Source organism: Heliangelus exortis, chromosome 18 (genome assembly GCF_036169615.1).
Source record: "Heliangelus exortis chromosome 18, bHelExo1.hap1, whole genome shotgun sequence".
NCBI lineage: Eukaryota > Metazoa > Chordata > Aves > Apodiformes > Trochilidae > Heliangelus > Heliangelus exortis.
Genome location: NC_092439.1, coordinates 8,368,246 through 8,389,619, shown reverse-complemented (window position 1 = coordinate 8,389,619; position 21,374 = coordinate 8,368,246). Strand labels below are relative to the sequence as shown.

At 39.1% G+C, this 21,374-nt stretch overlaps 1 protein-coding gene across 7 annotated transcripts in view; it reads right to left on the bottom strand.

The window, feature by feature from the left end:
* The window catches only part of GALNT18 (polypeptide N-acetylgalactosaminyltransferase 18), a 207,454-nt gene that overhangs the window by 145,840 nt on the left and 40,240 nt on the right, over nt 1–21,374 (bottom strand). For 4 of the 7 annotated variants that reach the window (XM_071761896.1, XM_071761893.1, XM_071761894.1 and 1 more), the window contains one exon: nt 363–628. The exons of 1 other annotated variant lie outside the window; for it this stretch is intronic. In XM_071761896.1, the coding sequence (XP_071617997.1) occupies nt 363–597 (235 nt within the window). In that variant the 5' untranslated portion in view covers nt 598–628. Of the gene's footprint in view, nt 1–362; nt 629–768; nt 1,204–21,374 lie in introns of those variants that run through there. 2 more of the 7 variants (XM_071761898.1, XM_071761897.1) reach the window with 2 other exon arrangements.

Genomic DNA, 21,374 nt, shown 5'->3' with positions numbered 1-21,374 from the left:
TACGCCGTCCAACTCCTCCCGGCACCGAGCCCCCGCCGCTCCCGGCCACTCGTCGCGGGGCGGGCGCGACTCCGGTGGCGGAGGCCACCCCGGGAGGAGGGAGGATGCGGGGCAGGTCCCCCCCATCCGCCGCCGCCCGCCTCTGCCGCTCCTCTCGCCACGGGCTCCGGGCGGGGACCGCCGGGGACTCCCACCGCTCCGCAGTCTCCGCGCAGCCCCCGGCTGTTCCGGGCTGAACGGCTCTCCCCGACCGCGACACACATGTCACACGCACAAACCACTAACGCGCCGGGAGGGGATGGGGACTGCACACAGCAAGCGGTGGGGAGGGGAGGGAAAGCAAGCGGGGGGTAAAGTGGTACCTTGGATGTGCTGCTTGATGACATTTTCCAAATGGTCCAGCCTTTCTATAATCCTTAAAGTGTCCCCTTTGTCTTCCTCTAACTTTTTTTCTGAGATCGGCTCCTGCACTTTCACATAAACACTGGCAATGTAGTTGGTGACCCAGCCCACGTACAGCAGGCAGACGATGTTAGTCATTCCACTCAAAATCACGCAAGTGGACACTAAAGTTTTGGTTTTCCTGGTGCACACCATCCTGAGATCCCTCCATATAGCTCCAAAAATCCTGTGATCCAGAAAACAAAAATAAACTGCGATGAAAAGAAATCCTTTCTCCCTTTCCCCGAAACGGAGACCACTTAGAAATCAGTAAATTTCCATGCAAAAAGTTCTCTAATCCACAGAATAAAAATATTTGTCGCCTACCTAGGAGAGATGGGGGTGGGGAGGGCTGATAATAAAAATCCTGGATTTTAGTACATTAAAATAGCTGAAAGTTTGCGATAGCACTGCCGACAGCAAACCGGCGAGGCGTTCCAGCCGCCTGTCTGCCCGCTGCTCTCAGGCACCGGCTCCTGCCACGGGCATCAAGGACACGAGAAACCAAGTGCCCAAGTATTGCAAACTTTGTTCCCTCCGACGCCGCTTCCCATTGCAACCGGCCACAGCTCCAGAATCAGACCATGGGAGCAGCCTGCTCGAGTGGGGCTTGCTCGGCCGCGGATTGACAGCCCCCTCCTCCAATAAAGAGCCCGCTCTGGCACGGAGGTTGCTGCCATCACCGTATGGCCGCCGGGGACCCGCGCGGGGCGGGGTTACGGCGGGGCCCACCTGCTCCTGCACACACACACACACACACACACACACACACGGGCGTTGGGGCCCCTCCGCCGTGCTGCAAGCCGGGGCGGGAGGGCGGGGACGCCGGCGCCTCTGCTATTTCTGTAGTTGGCTGCAAAGAATTTCCAGCCTGCATAGAAAGAAGCAGCCAGTCCCCGTTTGCTGCTAGGTGAACGCTCTGCTGCTTGGCTGGAGAGAGCAGACGGTGTCATTAAGATCTGTGCTCGCACAAAGTCATCCATTTGCCTGGAGGGGGTGAAACGAGAGACGCGCGTTTGGCTCACGGGAGCTACGGGTTCCAGTGCTCCAGGCACCCAGCGGCCACACGCTGTTACAATATGTTCGTCCTTTAACCTGTCTGCATGCCCCCTCCCCGGGAAGGTTAATTATTTATTAGTAGCTAATTGTTGCTTGCATCCACACCACCAAGCCCCAGCACCCGGCCATGGCCTACCCCCTCCCACAGGAACACGCTGCCTCGGCGTGTACCCTGCCCAGAACTGGCTTCGGTATCAGGGACGGAATCTGTAACTCACAATCCAGTTCAGCACACCCATGCTGCTTCCCCCCCTTCACCTCACATTTTTCATGCACTTTTTGAAACACACTAAGATGACAGATTCCTTTCAATAGGAAATCACAACGATCTGAGTGAAGATTAATACAATAGATGAATCTCTTCCGTTCCTGCTAGATAAAGACCTTCACACTAAACGACATAATTTCCTTTTCGTAGTTTGAATACAGAAATGTAACATTAACATGACCATTGTTAGAAACAATGAGGCAGCTGTTATAAACACACGAAAAATTAAAGTGCTTATTATCTAGTTAAAACAAATGCCACAATTGATAGATTTACATATGCAGTAACCATAAACTGTAGTAATTTAATATAAATTTAAATATACATATTTTATTCTACTTCATTAGTCACTCTCCACAACTGATTCATAATACTAAGGTTATCCCGTTTGTGTGCAGAAAGCACAGCAGATACCAGCACTTGACACTCTGAACCGTGTACATGATAGCATGCAAACTCTGCAATATCTTGAATGTACATTTCAGTATCTTAGTGTAAGTATATGATTTGCCCTAGGGTTTTATGCTGTTATTTTTAAATTAGTTATAAACAAGACTCAGTATTGAAGAGAGAAGGCGGGCAACTGTCCTGCCAACAGGCAGAATGACTTCCTTCCCATCACTTGGTACTCCATAGAAACAGTAAAAACTGCGGATACTCAAACACACACAAAAGCAGTGCCAATAGAAGCTGCAGTAAACTTTGCCAATGAAGCTCAAAAAACAAACTGCCCCCTCAGTTTTCTAAGCCTCTCTGAACACTAACTAAATTTTCAGCCAATTTCGAAGTACTTCCCCAGTCATACACTAAAGGGGACCAGCCCAACAGAACTAATTTGAAAATTAGGAAATATAACTCGAGGTATTTTAATGTGGAAAAGAGTATACATTTACATTTTCAGAAAAAAAAAAAAAATTAGTAGTACAGAGACTTCTGCTAGACAGACCAATCAGTCAGCAATTTCAAGCTTTATAAAAGGCAAGATATTGACAGAATACACTAATACAGCTCTACCACATAAGTCAATTATCCTGCTTGGTCTGCAATGAACATTCCTCTGCAGTATCATTTATTTCCCTGTCTTTGTACTTCAGTATTACAGCTCCACATTTGGTAGCAACCAGCTGCAGTAAATGTGTATAATTTAAGTCTTTAATAATAATGTTATCTGCACTTGCTTTAATCTTTATAAAGTCTGTTTGCAGACACAAAAATTCTTCAGCCCTGGCAACTGAGGCATAATTCAAGACTTAGTTGTGGACTTGTCAATTTAAAACAAAACTTATCAGAAATACATTCAGATGAGAGATGAATAGCCACCATTAGGTCATATTTTCCATGGAAGTTTGTAAAATGTAAAAAAAAAAAAACCCTGCTTTTTTAAACAATTATGAACAGTACTTATTACTAATGATTGTCAGCACACCTGAAAGTGACAAAGGTTTGACAAAAGATGGCTGTGTCTCATAGGCCTAATGGGTTGCTTATAACAGCACATAATTAACCTTTTCTTACAGTAACTAATAATAGTTCATTAGTTTTCAGTTTTCTGATTATGTTTAAAATATAGCTTCACTTATAACTACATTCTCCTGTTACCAAACACGTACTCAACAACAGAACAGTCATGCGCTGTTTCCTCATTTGAGCCTTGGTACACTAAAGCTAGCGTTAAAATTATTTGACTTCATAGTAAGACCTCCAGATGCTTCAATACAGTGGGGACATAAATTGGGAATAAAATACTTAAGTGGTTCTCATTTTGAACACTTAAACTATGGGGGAGCACAAGGTCTGCAAGATTTGTCCTCTTAAATCACAGCAGTTTTTCTCAAAGTTCTACTTCAGGAGTTTAGCTCGGCATGGTACAATCTGCTGCACGCATCAGTGGCCCAGGTGTCTGATTTTATCCCTGTCCTGATACTGATCTGCTATGTCATGCTATGAAATATGCTACTTCACCTCTGTTTCGCTCTACATACTGAAGAAAAAAATTTCTTAAAATGTGTATCACAGGCTTATAAATAGATTGTCCCCAACTACACTACTGTAATAAGACACCAGTGCCGAGGAAATATTAACCTCACAACCTAGTAAATACAGCTGCACATATCTTGCATTAAAGTGTTCTGTAGGGGAAGCAATTCAATTAGTATTTCTTGCTCATTACAGCACAGTGAAGGGCACTGATGGGAAAAAAATATATGTTTAAGAGCTACACTTTTATTCATGTATTCTGATATGGGCCAAAACATTTTTAGTAGTATGAGGGTATTGAAGGAAGCAGTAGTAGAACATCAGAACCAAGTACTTACACCTCATTTTACAAGAACAGGTTTCTTACAGCTTGTTAAAAATGAAAATTAAGGAAATAAGAATTGCTTTTGCCTTGCTAAGCTGGGATACATTATACCAGTATTTATTTCTCTGGCATTTTCTCTCTTCCACTCTTTTCTGACTCTCTCTTGCCTGCTTTTAGACTGTATCTGCTATCTCCTGTCATAATCCCTCCATCTCATTTAAAAATAACCACTTATAAGTTTATGCCAGTTCTGTTAGACATAAACCTTTGTGATATTTTTATGAATCATCAATTCATGCAGGTTATGCAGGACTCTTGGTTTTTCACTATTTGGCAGAAACGACTCAGCAAAGCATTGACTAGAGTGAAATTCAGCCCCTGTATCCCAAGGAGAAAAGACAATGTGGTGCCCATCCTACAAACATTCAGTGGCACTTGAATAATAAACACCTACGAAGCATCATTTCAAAATCATCCACCTAGTGCTGAAAGGAAGAAGTGAAACAACACAGAGAATACAGAAACAAGAGTATGCAGTATTTCAAGTAGAAAATAGAATTCAATCTTCTCTTCTGGATTGAATTCTCACTGCAAATAAGGCAATAAATAAATAAATAGATAAATAAATAAATACCCCACAACCAACAAACAAAAAAACCCAAACCACCTCAAGCCAAAAGAACAGAATACAGCAAGCAGGAACAGTGAAACATCTAATGGAAACCTGTGTATAAAAGCAACCCCTAAGAAATAAAGGCACATAGGTACAGATTGTCTTGTCCTTAATCACTGATTCATGCCTTAGAAAACATTTTCCATCACCCTCATACAGCTGCTGTAAAATTCATGCCTGTGTTTTTTGTTTCTGGATGGCATTTTCCATTCTCAGAGACTGCCACATTTATCTTGTCCATTTATCCTTCCAAAATGCTTTTTCCATCCAAAATATCCCAAACCACTTTAGACTTTAATTGACCTTTTCTATGCTGTTTTATTAGTTATTTTTATGCACTGGTGTGATTTATTTTCTCTGGCAGCATTACACTGCACTATTTATTTGCTGCAAAACTCTTAGTTAATCCATCCCAAGCAAATTGTGTGACCAGTAATTCACCAGTATGAGTAAAAGATGTAACATATGGTCTTTGCAAGTGGCATATCCACAGTTACTCAGAGAAGCATTATGTTCTGTTCTTTTCAAAGCTGTCATGTGTCTACCTCCAACCCCCCAATGACAACCTGTCCCTACGCAACTTCAAGTATTTTCAGTTTTGGATGTTAAATCTCAGATACATTTTAAAATGATAGATTTCCAGTGGCTACAGCCCACTCAATCTCTATCTTTTTATGTTCAGAAGCGAAAAATTAGAAAACATACAAGCATTCTTGATATCAAAAAATCTTGGTTTTCTCAACCCACTTCTCAGTACAGTTTTTTCTGTCTTTTAACTGTAATAATACTTACCACTCTATTACATCTACCAAAAACTAGAGTAGGTGAATATCCTATTTCCAACAATTTAAACTAAAATAGCTTGAGTATGTTAGTAATTTATCTGCATTAAAAACAGATAAAGAAAAAAACTTGATTTTTTGGGTGTGTTTCTATTTGAGTTTGGGTTGGTTTTTTTTAAAGGATTTGATGATAGCAAGGAGTAAATTCTGATCCATTCACTGCATAAAAAACACATTGACAACAAATTAAAAAGCTCTTGTGCAGTCACTTTTGTTCAAAAGTGGCACAATAAGAAAGCTTTCATTCCAGATTGGTATTATATAAATTCTCACTGTATGAGGAGAGATGGAAATTTTTTACTGCACCTGGAATATCACACTGGTCTGTGTGGCAGGAATGCATAACAAAAGTAAGCAGCATATTAATACATACAAAAGACTTTTTTTGTTTGTTTAAAAAGAGACACCTACAGAAGTTATCCAAGTAAACTAGAAGAAAGGCTATAGAGGAAACAATGGATTAGAGCCAAGAGTTCTTTCAACAGCTAGTACAGTACCAGTCAGTACAGCTCACACAGTGCATGATTCAGAAATTGTCTTTAATCCCCCTGATTTTAGAACTGCTGTAAGGAATATTTCAAAGAATAAATTTCAGACAACTTACAGCCTTTTTTTTTAATAAAGGTTGATACTCTTAAAAAAACATTTTAAGAATCTCACATGCAGTGCCAACCAGATTCTTTCCGTACTAAATAACAATATGCCAGATGGCATACATTTGAGTCATATGCACATACTCTTTTGATGTGCAACAATCACATTCCTTGCATTTGCTTCAGTTGAATACATGCATTCTATGGTCTTTGGCATAACAAATCAAGCTCACTCCTTTCCATTAGGACTGTTAAAAAATGCAGAAGTACTGAGTTAAAACATGTTAATAAAGTTCCTTTTCAATGCAGTCCCTTAACTCAAACTGTCACCCAGAGTAGGCTGGCATCAGTTGCATCTTGCAAAAGAATATGAGAAAATTATATAGAATCAGATTAGAAGTGAAATAGGGTTCCCTATCACCATTAGCTTCAGTGTGCATGCATCAGTTAAAGATAAAACTTTCTTGTTTACACCTTTCTTGGAACAGAGAGCAAATATTTCTTCTGTCACACCTTCATGGAGTCACAAACCAAAAAATGTCAGTGTTTGATACAAGACGCACCACACATTAGTAAGTTCAACATGGGTTAGGAACATCCTTCAGCACCCTGAGATGAAGCACAATTAAGTTAGTGTTTCAAGCATGAAGATCAAGTATAAAACATTAATTACTCATGAATGTGAACTATACAGATTTAACAGTTCTGAAGAGTTACATTACTCAGACCTAGACTGTCAAAATTCTAGCATTTACTTTTTAAAATTTAGTGTCTTGAAAAAACTGCTCTTCCTTTCTACTTAATACTTGGCACGATTAGCAGAGAGCCCCAATGCACCAAAGGAACAACAGTCTGAAGAGAGCAATTACTTACTGAAAAGTTGACTGAAGTCTACAATGCAATATGGAGATCATACATCAGAACAATGACTCAAGTCTCATCAGACATTGACTTAAAAAATTAAAATTACAGCATTAAGTTAGTGTTATTTGTATGAACAATTAAAGGCCTGAGGGACCTAGGTCTTATCAAATGTCTCAATGGTCTCCATAAATCAGAAAATTCTCAGGTAATGAGATAATCAAAGCCAATCGGTCATTAGCAAAGGCATTTTAAAAATCTAAGCAAGCTTAAAGGATAAAGTAACATTAAATTTTATAGAGGTTTCCTGTATCTCTTTGGGGCTAAGGAATTCTAAGTTGTTCAAAAAGAAATAACCAAAGAAAATACTTTGGTACTTGTAAAGATGAGGAAATGGAGCACCAGTTTTACTGGGATTTTTCTTAGATTAAAAGGATTATGCCACTGAAGGTGCAGGCACGAAAAGCTGGAGTAAAAACAACAAACACAAGGATTTTAGAGGGAAAAGCTATGTGGCTGGAAATCGTGCCATAACTGTGCAAAAACACTGGATGACAACTTGAGGTGACAGTTATTTGAAACAGAGAACTTAGTTTCATTGTACTTCTGTGGGTTGATGGTACAATAGGTAGAAATAAAATGCTTTTATTTTATTTGGAAGATTTCCAGCCTGGAAGCTGGCTTCAGACACAGTTCTAGTCTCCAGTTGTAACATTACTTACAGCTTAATTCACAGCTTTAGTTTTTATCAGCACAACACACACTACACAGCTTCTTTAGTCCAAACGAAAGATGCAAAATTTATTCTGTAGCAATTATCCAGCAGTTCACTAACCCACAGCTTTTACTTAGTCTCAACAGGATTACAGAAAAGCCCAGGCTTTTTTGAGTGGAGAACAGCAAATTAACATAATTAAAAATTAAATAAATAATAATTTAAAAAATGTTTGGTGTGCTCAAATGGTTTCACCCTTCCTTGTATTGTCCTTTCTAATCAAGTTCAGAACTAAACAGGACTCACATTGTCATTATGGCTACCGTTTTGTTCGTTGCCAAATTCATACAGGATGTCAGGAAAACAAACTATTTATTCCTTTGTTGGTCTTAAATAGCCTGCACACTAAGAAAAATAACTTTGTTTTATAAAATCACCTACTTCTATAAAGCTCAAGACAGGAAAGGGCATGAATTTCTATTTCCTTTTGCTAATGTCAGCTGGCAGTATGTCCAGCCACATAGTAAGGTATCATTAATTATTTTTTTTGCTTATGAAATTTCTATAGGTTTTTTGGTTTGTTTTGTTTTTTTTCACCTCAAAATAGTCAACATGAGACATTGCTGCAATTCATTAAATTGCCACAGCTTTGAAGAATTAAATGACAACTTTTGAAATCCAACAACCTGGTCAACTATTTTAATTAATCTTGGAGATTATCTAAGTAATTATTTTTCAGACACTGAGATGGCATCAAGGCACTCAAAGGCTACTGTTGGTTGCATCTGTCAAATGATACAGTTTTTGGTGTTGGTAAGTTAGACAATGTAGAATTACATTCTTGCCAAAGCAGACTACAAGAACAGAAATCCTCAACCATCACATAGAATAGTGTAGCTGACATACATCTTCAGGCAACTAAAGTGTAAAATCTACAAACAACAGTGTGTTAAAACACAAATTTCACTCATCTTAAACATAACTTTATGTCGAGATGTAGATACTATACCAGCAATGAGCACAGGCCAGAACTGTTGTGTTTAATATCATCTTCACAGCAGGAACTCAGGTTAACCACAACCACAGAATAGTGCTAACCACAACAGCTTTTTCAACAGAAGGGAGAGGAGGACAAAGAACTTCAGATGAAATGAATCAGCAAAGAACTTCTGAAATCATAAAAGAATGTAAATCTCCATCAGCTAACAGCATGAGTTCCTTTATTTAATATTCTGTTCATTAAAAGATCTTCTAACTTTTTGTCATTATTGGATGCAATTTATTGCCCTACTACTTGGACAAGTTCCTAATGAATGCAGGGTGTCCACACTGGCTGCGTTTCCTACTGGCAAGGTAGCCATAAGATACTCCAAAGCCAGTTGTATAAAAATTGTAGAAACCAATTCCCAGTTTAGAGCCAAGAATGCTCCACCCGTTACTAAAGAAAATAAGACAGTTAAATCCTGCCATCAGCTTTTTAGTGAGAGGTAACCACTAAACAGACTATAAAACTTCATGAGGACAATTCACTAAGGTTAAACAACTTCGATAGTGTTTCTACCTATGTGGTGATAAAGAAGTACAATATAGGCTATACATCCCGGTTTGTAAAGTGTGGAAATTGCAGAAGACTCTGCCGTTCTGTAGCTTGTAAATAATAGTTATAGCAGTGACAAACTCTGCTCAAGGCTCCTGTTGTTTACAAACAGCTTCACACTTTGTATTCTCAAGGCTTGCCTCAGCAAACTTGTGTTTCTTTCACCACAGCATTAGAAAGGTTGCACCACAAATGCTTCAGAAATAAGTTTTCAACTCTGAGAATTAATGTCAATTCTTGGTGGGTCACTAAAGCCATGAAAAAGTAGTGTGAAGTGTCACTACTAGTAACTTACTGACAATAGCCACTCCTCCTCATGCATCTGGACTTCTCAAGTCCCTTAAGAAAAAGATGATATAGAACGAAGAAGCACATTTTTTGTTATTTTCTTTGAAGAATTTAATAGCTGTGACAAACACAAAAGGAGGAGTAAATAGAGTGCCAAAAGCTTCCTTTAGTAAAACATGTTTTACAGTCCTCCATGTCTCGTAAAAGATCCCAGGAATATCTCTACAATGCCAACACCACTTCATTATTTTTGTTTTGTTTGAATGAGGCAATGTGCATCAATCTCACAGCAAGAAAGAACCAATCCTCTTTCTTCTCTGACAGAGGGATATATGATGAAATAGCTTACATTTTTGCTAACAGATAGAATTCTATCATTAGCACTGTCAGAATGAGACAAAATATCACTTTATTGATCAAAGGCTGGAGAATATCCCTACTTTCGACAATAAGGAGCACAATATATTTCAAACTAATTCATGTTTATCATTGATACTAATTCATTGAAATAATTTTTTAAAAATAGGAGAATATATTAAAATATGACTACAATAACTACATAATTTCTTTAAAATCATTAACTTTAGGCAACATGCAGCAGAAATACAATTAATAGCTCACTGAGGATATTAATTTCTTCCCTGGGACAACTTCAACAAAGCTGAAAAGTATCAGTCTCAAATCTGATTTTAAAGCCTTACCCTAAAAACTAGGTTTGCAGGTTTTTCTGCCCTAAGCTTTGCTATGGGAAGTATTCCTTTCTGTGGGAAAAAAGCAATTTAAAAATAACAATAAATTTAAAACCCAAAAATATTATTTGATTACTGCCATGCTAACTTAATTTTTTTTTCAATTCAGTGATACTTTTAGTGCTGGATATTTATGTGGTATTACTTCTAAAGTGATTAATATTCTTACAGTGAAATAAAAATAAGTCGGTCAGTTGAAGGACATACTTGTTTGCATTAAAGAAGAATGAATCTCTGAACTAATTTAGAAAGAAACTAAGCCATGAGAAGATTCACAACCCTCTAACATGACTTTCTTGAGACATTAGTAAATCTGTAATGCTTTTAAAACAAACACGAGAGAAAAAAAAAAAAAAACAAAAAGAATTATTTTCCTGTTATCTCAAAACCTTTTAGAAAGTAACATTTACTTTCAATCTCTAAGCCATCTTTAACGGATACCCTAAATCAAGACAAAAGATGCCACATGATTCATATCCATCTTCATGAACTAGAAACAGAGTATTTTTTGTATCAGATAGGATAAAAACTTCTTGCTGCTTCTGTGTTGGAGAACATGAAAAAGTTGAGTATCTTGTGTTCTGCAGCTGAAGTTCAATTAGGTTAAAAAAAGCTTATTTCCTTGTTTTGTTTATTAGACAGAGGGCTGAATTACCACTTTTGTTATAGCCACTAACAATTCATAGGAGGGGTCACCTTAGACAGGTGCTCCCCTATACCTATTCCTTGTTACTTGATTGCCAAGCAAGGTATCTGGATCAGATAACTAAGGTAAAACCCTCCCTCATCTGTCCTTGCACTGCCTCACAGAAAGATTAATGATCCTGCCTACTGCTTTGATCAACAAAGAAGGCTCCTCTCCCTCAGGCAGCATAGGCTGAAACAGCTCAGTTAGTTTCTGCTATTGACTTAGGAAGGAGCATTATATAGGCATCAGAGCACAAGAATTGGACTTACTTAAAACAGAGCTTACAACTAGAAGAGAAAAAAAGAGGGCAAAGCTTCTTCAGATTTTAGGCAGGAATTTAGGAAGCACTGAAGCTGGATGCTGCCACAGGAAAATATACAAAACCCTTGTTAAATGGGCCTATCTCAAGAAGTACTGAGGAAAAAAAAATATCCCCACAACAGACTTTACTGATGTCTACAGGCAACAGAACAACCCCCTGACGTATTTATAGAGGTATTAAGAATGCCCATGGGAAAAGATCAAGAATTCCTAGAACAAGACTTTAGGAACTGACACGCATTAAGAAAAGAAGACAAAAATCCACTTCTGTTAATAGAGAGCAATTAAGAAGCATCAGCTACAACAATTAGAGAGAGAGGTTGCATCAAGATCAGAGAGAAAAGATCTTGGGGACCATGCAGGTGCACAGGATGACATTATTCAGTGCAGAGTGGCATAGTCAGAGAAACTAAGCAGCGAAGTTTGCTTGAAATTTGCTTGAATCCTCCAGTGAGCATAACTATTTGAACAGAGCTAGAAGGGGTTTGCCTTTACTATACTGGGTGGGGGAAAAGAAGGCCTAGGGTTGTTAAGGACTTGTTATTATTATATTTATTTTTTGAGGAGCAGAGAGAGAGAGCACATTATTTTGTGACAGTAATCATGGCATACTGGAAAATCCCTACTAACTGCAGCTGCTTTGCTCTTGGCATATCCATCAAACTGGGATGAATGGAATCTTTTATGCATCATTTACTATTGTCCATCAATGCCACTAGGTTAGGTTTCAATAAATTGTGAAACAGCAGAGAGGGTAAAATCCATAAGAAACCATTCTTAAGGCTGACACAGCCTCATCAACTTGAATGGACCACACTGATCTTAAACTGGTGGACATGTTCCCTCTCTGCTTGTGAGCTTTCATGGAAGGACCACCAGCAGAAACATCCCAAATTGCAGAGATCAAAGCGTGTATTTCAGACCAGCTATACCGCCCAGTACTCTGACATAGTGTGGACACTATTCTGAGAGCACTCATTACGAACAAACAGGGATTAGAGGCCTCAGCTCATGATTTAGCCTCAGCCACCACTTACACAGAAAGACTGTATCACAGAAAGGGGCACATCTTTGAGGAGCCAGATTTTTTTTTAATTGTAATTTAAAACAATAAAGTTTTCCATCACTCACCATAAGAAGCTTGATAGCATCATATAAGAAATGACACATTCAACTATTTCCTGTTATATAAATAAATCTTTAGTGTAAGCCACTTATTATAAGAATGATACTCCAAAGAAAATTAATACATGCTACAGTAGTATTGTTAAATGCTAAGTAATTCTTAACTCTTCGCTTTATTCACTGAAATTTTATCAAGGGTTTTAGAATTGGCAAAAAAATTGTGCTTAGAGTTGTTGTTTTGAGTTTGCCTTCAAAAAGAAAGGATTTCCCTTGAAATCCTTCATCTCATCTCTCCTTCCTTTTGTCCGCTTCCCTCACCACCACCATTAAGAATTCTTCCAATGTTTTGGGAGTTTTAATGAGTTCCAGTTAGGCAGCTAAATCAGTTTAAACCTAACTATAGCAATTACTATGGCAAGCAGAGACAAATTAAAAAAGAAAACAGAGAAAACTTCTCAAGCCCTGCAACTGCAATTATCTCTCTACTTCCATTCATTAAATGCAAGAACCATTGAAGTTGCTATAAACGTGGCCTTCTAACTTGTGTCACTGGTCATAGAAATCTAGAGCCCCCACTGAAATTTACCTGGATGCCATTCTGAAAAGCTGCATTTTTTTTCTTCCTGCTAGATAAATAACTAGCAGAGCTAAAGGAGAATACAGATGGAGGCTAATGGAGGCTTAATACCACAAAATCGAGCATCACTCCCACTGGCCTTTGCTGAGCATTTCACTAGACTGCTTTCTTTCCAGTAGCCTACCACAAAAAAATCTACAACAGAACGCAGTAATTTCATTGACGATGAATTTCATTCATGAAGCTGGTTGGGTTGGACCTTATTGCTCTGTACTGCTACCTGAAAGGAGGTTGTAGCAAGGTGGGTGTTGGTCTCTTCTCCAAATGAGTGGAATGAGTGGAAATGACCTAGAGTTGTGCCACGGGAGGTTTAGATTGGATATCAGAAGAAACTCCTTCTCTGAAAAGATGATCAAACAATGATATAGATTGCCTGACGAGGTGGTTGAATCACCATCCCGGTTTAAAGACGGATATGTGGTGCTTAGGGACGTGGCTTAGCACCAGACTCTTCAATTAGGTTAATTATTAGACTTGATCTTAAAAGTCTTTTCTAAAAAAAATTATTCTATGATGCTACAGACACAGCTGACAATTACAAAATCAGTGTGGGCTCCTCCCCTCCCACTCAAAATTCATCATCTTGAATACCCAGGTTTTGACATTATGATATGGTGATGACTGATATCTATGCACTTACTGCCATTCATCATCAGGTAACACACAATGAACTCACTGTTGTGAACACAAGATGCACCTAAGATATTTACAATTTAAGACAGTACTTCATCCAGTCTGGGAAAGTTTTATGAAGACTTTTCCTTTGAAACTAGCAAACATTAAAAAATTACTACTTAGCAAGCAATAATTAAAAGACAATTACACATTGAAAAGCAAGATTATAGTGTTTCATTGATGGTTTTATATAAAAAATGAAGACAGAAACCAAAGAATTTCTACATTATTTTAGTGCTAGACTCAGCACCCTTTTATTAACAGCATTTCTTCAGTAGATACTAAATGTGATAAGTGACTTTTTCTTAAGTTGCTGAAGGCAGCCTTTCTAATGCTTGTGGATTAAGATCAACTGATTGTTGGCCAGATGGTGAGAAAGACTATGCATAATGTGTTCTCGATCTGACACAGATTATACTCTTCAAGCAGCAACTGAACCACTTCAATACACCATGTCTCCATCCAGGGCCATCAGACAAGGAAAGTTCCTTAGCTACGTTGACATTGCTTCCTTAGTAAACGCTATCACAATTCTTATGCAAGTCACAGAAAACTATTTTTAAATTCTTTGGTTTTATTACAGTACATATGGAGGAGGTTCTCTCTTGACATTTGAATTATCTGTCTTCACCTAGCAGGTGTGTTTTCCTTTCAGAATTTTTTAATAACCCCCTCAAAAGAATCAGGAGAGATTCACTGGAGGAGAATTACCTAGAATTATGCTGATGGGAATATGCACTATATTTAACAGTTCCCAAGAATGATGCCATACTAAGAAAAAGCATTTAACCCACACTTAGGGCAGAGTAAGCAAATCAAGTGAGAACATGCAAGCATTTAATTTTCAGGTCAGGACACAGCTCCCATACCCTGCTTCTTCTTGTGCAAATGGTAATAGCCTAAGAGTTGAAGCAACCTTAGTATCATTCACCACTCCAGCTACAACACAGCCTCTGGCTGCAGAGATCTCTTCAAGCCAGAATAATGGAGGTACATGACTTCACTGCCTCAAAGGAACAGTTACTATCAGACAGCTGTTTCTGCTTCAGACACTCAGTGAAATGGACACAGACAGCTAATATGCATTCTCCAGAATCTTAAAAGCATTGGGCCTTTTTTTCTGGATAGCATCTCAGAAATCAGTGAATGCAACCCAGCTGAAGAAATGCTTCGAAAGGCAAGCAAGAGATGTGGCCCACATCCTGATAGAGCATGCTTCACTGTTACCAATTAGTTGTGAGACTTCTTTTTCACAATGCAGTTCATTGCATAGTCCTTCTTCAAGTTCTCTGCCACTGGATGGTTCATACTAACAAAAATGTAAAGCAGAAGAAAGAAATGAGAGCTTATAAAGCTCCGTAGAAAGATGCATTTAGCAATATGCCACAGGTATAAATGAATCTCGGCCAACTTGATGAGATTCATTTAAAATAATCTCATGTTCAGCTTTATGACAACCTGTGACCTGCAGGCCTTGTATAAGTAGGCTGAATAAGGAGAAAAATCCATAAATTATTTTATTTTTCTAGCTCAGAGCTTTGGCCACATGCCCAGAGAGCTCACAATTACTTTAAGCCATTCAGATACAGTAATGAACGTCTCTCCTCATTAATAAGATAAGAGCTAGATGTTTAAGGGCCAGTTTACAGTGGTAGGAAGGACAGAGTATCAATTTGCTGACAGATGAAACAGTGGAAATCGACCTCTGCCCCTCCTCTGAACACAGTCAAGATGATCTCATCAATTCTCAAAGTCCCAAGACTGAGCAAAAGTATTTGAGTTCAAAAATATTTACTTCCTGAAGCAGCGGAGGATTTGATCATATCTGCACTGTTAGCAGAACTGAGTGGATTCCTGCCTTCAAGGCAAAGACACTATATGCATGGTGACCACCTCTATCTTCTGCACTAACACAGGTGGGCAATAGCAAGAACCTCTCCCAGGGAATGTAGGAATTTTTTCCGAGTTCAGTATTTGGTATGAGTGTTAAGGGCTAAAAATCTGTGGACACTTGCATACTGTAGACCATCCTGCATCTCTTGACATTGCGCTGTCTACCTTTGCAAGACAACCATTGCACCTCTTCTACAATTTCTGCTTGTCTATTTCATGTTTCAAGTGACTGAAAGGTGCGCTTCTACCTCAACATCACACATATTAATTTGATCCATGGAATTCTTTTTCTGCAGGTTAGGGCACAGTTATCTGTTAAGTGATTGCAGCAGCAGGATGTTTATATTAGCCTCCTTCCAGAGCTGATCTTAGGCTACTCTAGATGTAAAGCTTGACACTTGTGCCTCATGACTGGAATGACTTGATTAGCATGCTCACTGTCTTTTCACAGGTATGCACAATCATGTAATCATAACAGCATGAGCATCTTTTAAGGGCATAAATCCAACATAGAACAGACAAGCCACAAAACTTGCAAATTTCAGTGCACAAAGAAAGGCAAAGCCAAGACAACTATTTAGGCAAGACAAGACTACAATGACTGAAAGTTCTGAACACTTCCAAATTTTATGGGATGGCTTGCTTGAAGATGAGAATTAAGCATTTTTATTACTATAGGACATTAGTATCTGAAATAGAGTAGTAAGACAGAGGGCGCATCCTTTATAAGGAGTCAATAGGTGACACAACTGCAGCTGAAACTGCTACTTTGGTTATGCAAAACATGCAGGCACCTCTAAGAAGGTGTACTTTAAAAATGCTTGTTTAAGAGTGAAGATTTCTAACCATGATGTTCTCCATGCTTTCAGATAACTTGAAAGTTCCCCCTCTTGAAGAAAAGCTTCTCTTCATCTTCTGCTAAAAAGATATGTTAATTTTTCTTTTATGCATTATCTATTCTATTACTGGAGCTGTCGTATGTGTTTTTTCCTGAAGGACTGATGCAGTTGCAAATCCTTTTCTGTATCCCATAATAGATTTATTAATGGCATCAAACACTGTTTGATGCTTTGCCTTGTTATTAAGTTCTGTAGTGGCAGAAGATACTGCATTCCTTTGTGCAATGTCCTGTAATTTTTCTGAGTTTTGATAAGGCCATTAATCACAACATGTCTACGTTAATCCAGACAATACTGGTATCCAAGACAATACTAACAATAACTGCACTTTGATAACCATTCTCCTTTGCCTGATGCTTACAGTACAGATTTTCTCTGCCTAAATAGTAGTATTTTTTAATTCTCATCTTCTCCTATTTGTTAAAGTAACACAGTTATGTTTCAGCAAAATTCTTCTGAAGGGTCAGGATAGGGCTGATCTTATGAGCTCAGCATCTCATTATATCCTAATTGATTTCACATCCTAGTGACTTCACTGGCAGTAGAAAATATTCAACATCTGGCAATACTTGGACTTAAATGATGCAAAAGCACTTACAAATTCACAATTGGAAAGGAATATAAATAGCATCGAGTTCTTTACTCCTCTGCATGGTAGTTCAGACACCATAAGACTTCTGACTGCAAGCACTCATGTTCCTTGCATTTGCTAACCAAAAAGCTAGCTTCTTTCAAAATAGCTTCTGAAAGGTCAACACTTACAGGAACCGCCTTGCCAAGGAGCACAATCAAGCAGTATTTGGCAGGCTGCTCTTCTCATGTCACATTTTGCTCTTCATTTAACTCTTAGCTTTCAGTTTTTGCCCTATTCCACTTGGGTACAGAGTACTATAAAAACATCTCAAAATTATGTATTTTAGTATTAGTTTCTTCTGCACCTCATCACCCACAGAGGACACGTACCTGTATGCACATCCATATGTAACGGGCACTGCGTTACGTCTGACCAGAAGCATTTTTAATCGTCTAAAAGATGCAGCATATAGCACTGAGAAACAAACCACAGATTGAATCCACTTTCTTCTCGCAGCTGAGGTTTGCTTCCTTTATAGTACTTACAGCCACATACTTTTAGATGCTTGAAGCACAGATATTACTTAACCTTAGGTAAACTGCACTCAGCACTCCAGACAATTAAAATCCAGCAGGTATTAACTGCAGCAGGGTACAAAAGCAGTCCCTTGCATTACACCTCTCTACAGCCAGACTACTACAGGGGCTTGTCTGAGTAAGGTATTGTAACTCCTGGGAGTCCAACTCTTTTTCTAAGCCTGCTAAGTGCTTAACACACCGTCTGAACAACTCTCTTGGACTTAGTATTTGTTCTCTACAGCAGTCAATAGCAGATTGCCCAGAAAAAACATAGAAGGGAGCAAAAAACAGAGTATTTGTTTTTCTCCAAAATATTATTTCTGCCTCCAGAGATTTATGGAAGGCAGAGTTCCTGAGTCAAAGGTGGTGCTCTGGTGTCCTACAGTCCAGACTGAATCTCCCAGAACTACAGGGAATAATTAAAGTAACATGAAATGTAAAGACCCAAACCTTGACAACTGAGTTCAATGCATATGCACAAAGCAGCTTTCCTCCTTAGTTCTAATTCTTTCTCCCAAGCTTCCACCATCTGATGCATCTAGCAATATTGAAGGACAGTCAGAAGCACCCCAGTCATGTCTCTTCTATCTCAGTCTGATTATCCTTTGTTCAGGGCACAACACATAGAGCACATACACATGCTTGAATGGAGGAACTGCCTACCCCAGGCTGGGCATGGCAGCTCTTTTTCTAGACTTGGAACCTGTCTAAACCAACCAGGAGGAAGCTCAGGAGGATTTCTGAAAGACAGACAGTTCACCTCTCTGAGTCAACTTGCTGCAGAGTTGGCCATGCACCAGAGCAATCATGAAGAAGGTGATACTGCATGGTGACAAGCAGTGATAAAAGCCACAGCAGTAAAAAGCTTGGCTTCTGCAGAACTGAGTAGATGCAACGGGTCTGTAACCTGGCTACTTCTTCATGTATTGAGCATGAGGAAAACAAGCTCCCCTGATCAGCAGATAGGTGTAAATTACATTGCAATCTCATGTACTAGCTTACAAATAAAGGTACAGTTGACCTTTTTGGCTGTGAAAAGGTGTGTGTTTGGAAGTACAATGTCAGATCCAGGTTTACAGCAAGACAAGAAGTGCACCCATGATGTACATTTATCTCACAAGTCTGTAAAAGTCAAGTGATTTCAGTGCTCTTTTATGTAGCGAGTATTACAGATTAAAATACCTAGAAACAGGTAATATAATTTTCCAAGTTAAGGTAAATTCTATTAGTTACCCACATTTGGCTTTTCTTCAAGAAACTCCCTAATGCCAGTTCATTTGAGAATTCTCCAGATAGCTAGCTTTGGTTTTGTGGAGGAGACGAAGAAAATGCTTTGCTTTGCTTAGTACTAAATTGCTTTTTAACTATTAATAGTATTCACACTTAAAGTACTTGATGTTTAGAAGTACAACAGTTAAAACAGATATCCTTCTCTGGCTCTTTTATGGCTGTAATTCTGTTCTCAAGCAGCCCAAAGCACATTAACTGTGTGACAGGAAACAGGATTAGGTGTTCTGCCCATAAAAAGAGTAAAAGCATATCCTTCCTGCAGCATTTCCATGAAGCTCTCTCTCTGGTAAAGGGTAAGTAATGATAGACTCAAGTTACACTCTAAGTAGTTGATCCAAAAGATAAAGACCGTGTCACCTGGACATAAATGTCAAAGGACTGAGCATAACACACCAGGGAAGGAATCAGATCAGAATGTCCCTATTCTTTGTGTTAAACTTCAGTGCAACTATTAGAACATAAGCCTTTACTCAATTGGATACAATAACTGGAAAACCAACTTAAAAGACAGTATGTGCTAATCTCCCAGAAACATGGAAATTATTGAAGTAACCTGGAATGCAAAGACTCAACAATTGACAACTGCTTTATTAACCAGAATCAAGATGTGTTTCATGTTATTATTCCTCTGGAATGTTAAACTTGCTAAGCATTCATACATTTTGGAAGTCTGCCCATCAGTTATACAGTTCTTGCTTTCATAATACAACAACATCTAAAAAAGAGAGAAAGAAAACCCTAAGCACACCCTTTTATTTAGAGCTCTGTGTTCCTCACAGCAGAATGCTCCTTCTGGAAATCAAATCATCAAAAGCTACACTAAGTCAAGCAGAGATTACCATGACTGATCCTCCTCTTCCACCCCTTCCAGAATAATAAAACTTCTAAATACTTAGAAGCACTTCTTAAATTCAAAAAAAGAGACTGGTAAGAACAGATCCCCATTCTTTTCAGTTCTGAAACCCCATCCTCAGGTATCCATACAATCTATTAATAAAACCAAGAGTATCATGCAAGTCCTAGCACAGACTTTTGTGAATATGAGCCAGATTTATTCAAACAAACCAGAATTAGAAAAATAGCAGATGGCCAGTTGCAGCACCACTGAAATTCCAACAGCTTGTTTTGAAATGTTAATTCTTAAAATAAGCTTTTTAGAGTTGAAACAGATTCTCTAGGGATGACTGGAAACTTGATTCAGACACAGCAATTCAGATTACTTTCAAAAATTGATTGGATGCTATTAGCTGCATTTTTTGACATTTTCCTCACATGAGAGGGACACCTAAAGCAGCCTTCTGGCAATTGTAACTGAAGATTTTTTTTTAAGCTATCCTTACCTTAGGCCAGTTTCTTCTGACAGGCTTGAAAGAGCTTCTTGTGTCCTCCTCCCTAGCCTTACCATCCAGCTCTGAAACCAGTTTTACTTCAGATGTGATAAATTCAGAACCTCATTCCTGCTTCACTGTAGGTCCCTACACTTGCAAGCAAGATTCCTCATAAAGGTTTAGGCATAATATTAATTTTCCTTCTAGGCCACATTTACACTGATGAAGAGGATGAAGTCAGGAACAAAACCAGTATGGACAGACATCCTAGGTTTTAGTGCCCTTGGCAGAGACTGAATTCTGCCAGTCCCCCATGGGCTTCCTGCTAAGGCTGAGCTACCTATCCAAACCATCTACCAAAAGTTTTTTCTCTCTCTTATGAGAAAGAAACCTTTTCTGGGGAAAAAGGGGATGATCTAAACCCTTTCCTCTCTCATCCCTGTTACAGAATTAAAAGTAAACAGGACAGAAGTTCTTTCCTCCCCCAAGAAATATTTTTCCCAAGGTGCTACCACCAGACAAAGTCAAGTTGGTATTACCATGTCTTTGCATAAGGATAAACTACGCAGAAAAGCTTTGCTTTAAAACTGTGATCAAGTGCTTTTCATTGCTCTTAAAAATCAAAGTTTACCTTGTCAATCTGTACTACAAAAGAAGCTTGCCTACAGCTCTAAGGCATAGGCCACCAAAATGAGAAGATAACTCCAGAATCCCGGACTAGAACCCATACGCAGTACTTTGAGTTTTACGTGGGCTGTTTTCACGCAGGGTACTGTCTTGAGTGCTCCAATACTTATGAATTTCAACGCGCGGGACCGAACTACCTCAGGTGCTTTTCTCGCTCCCAGCGAAGCCGGCGGCTCCCTGAGGCGGCAGCGCGAGGCGGGGCAGCCGCCCTCCCGCCCGCCGGCGCCATCTTGCGGCCCTCGGCCGGTTGTACCGACGCCCCTAGTTCCGGAGCGTTGCTAGCGGCAGCCT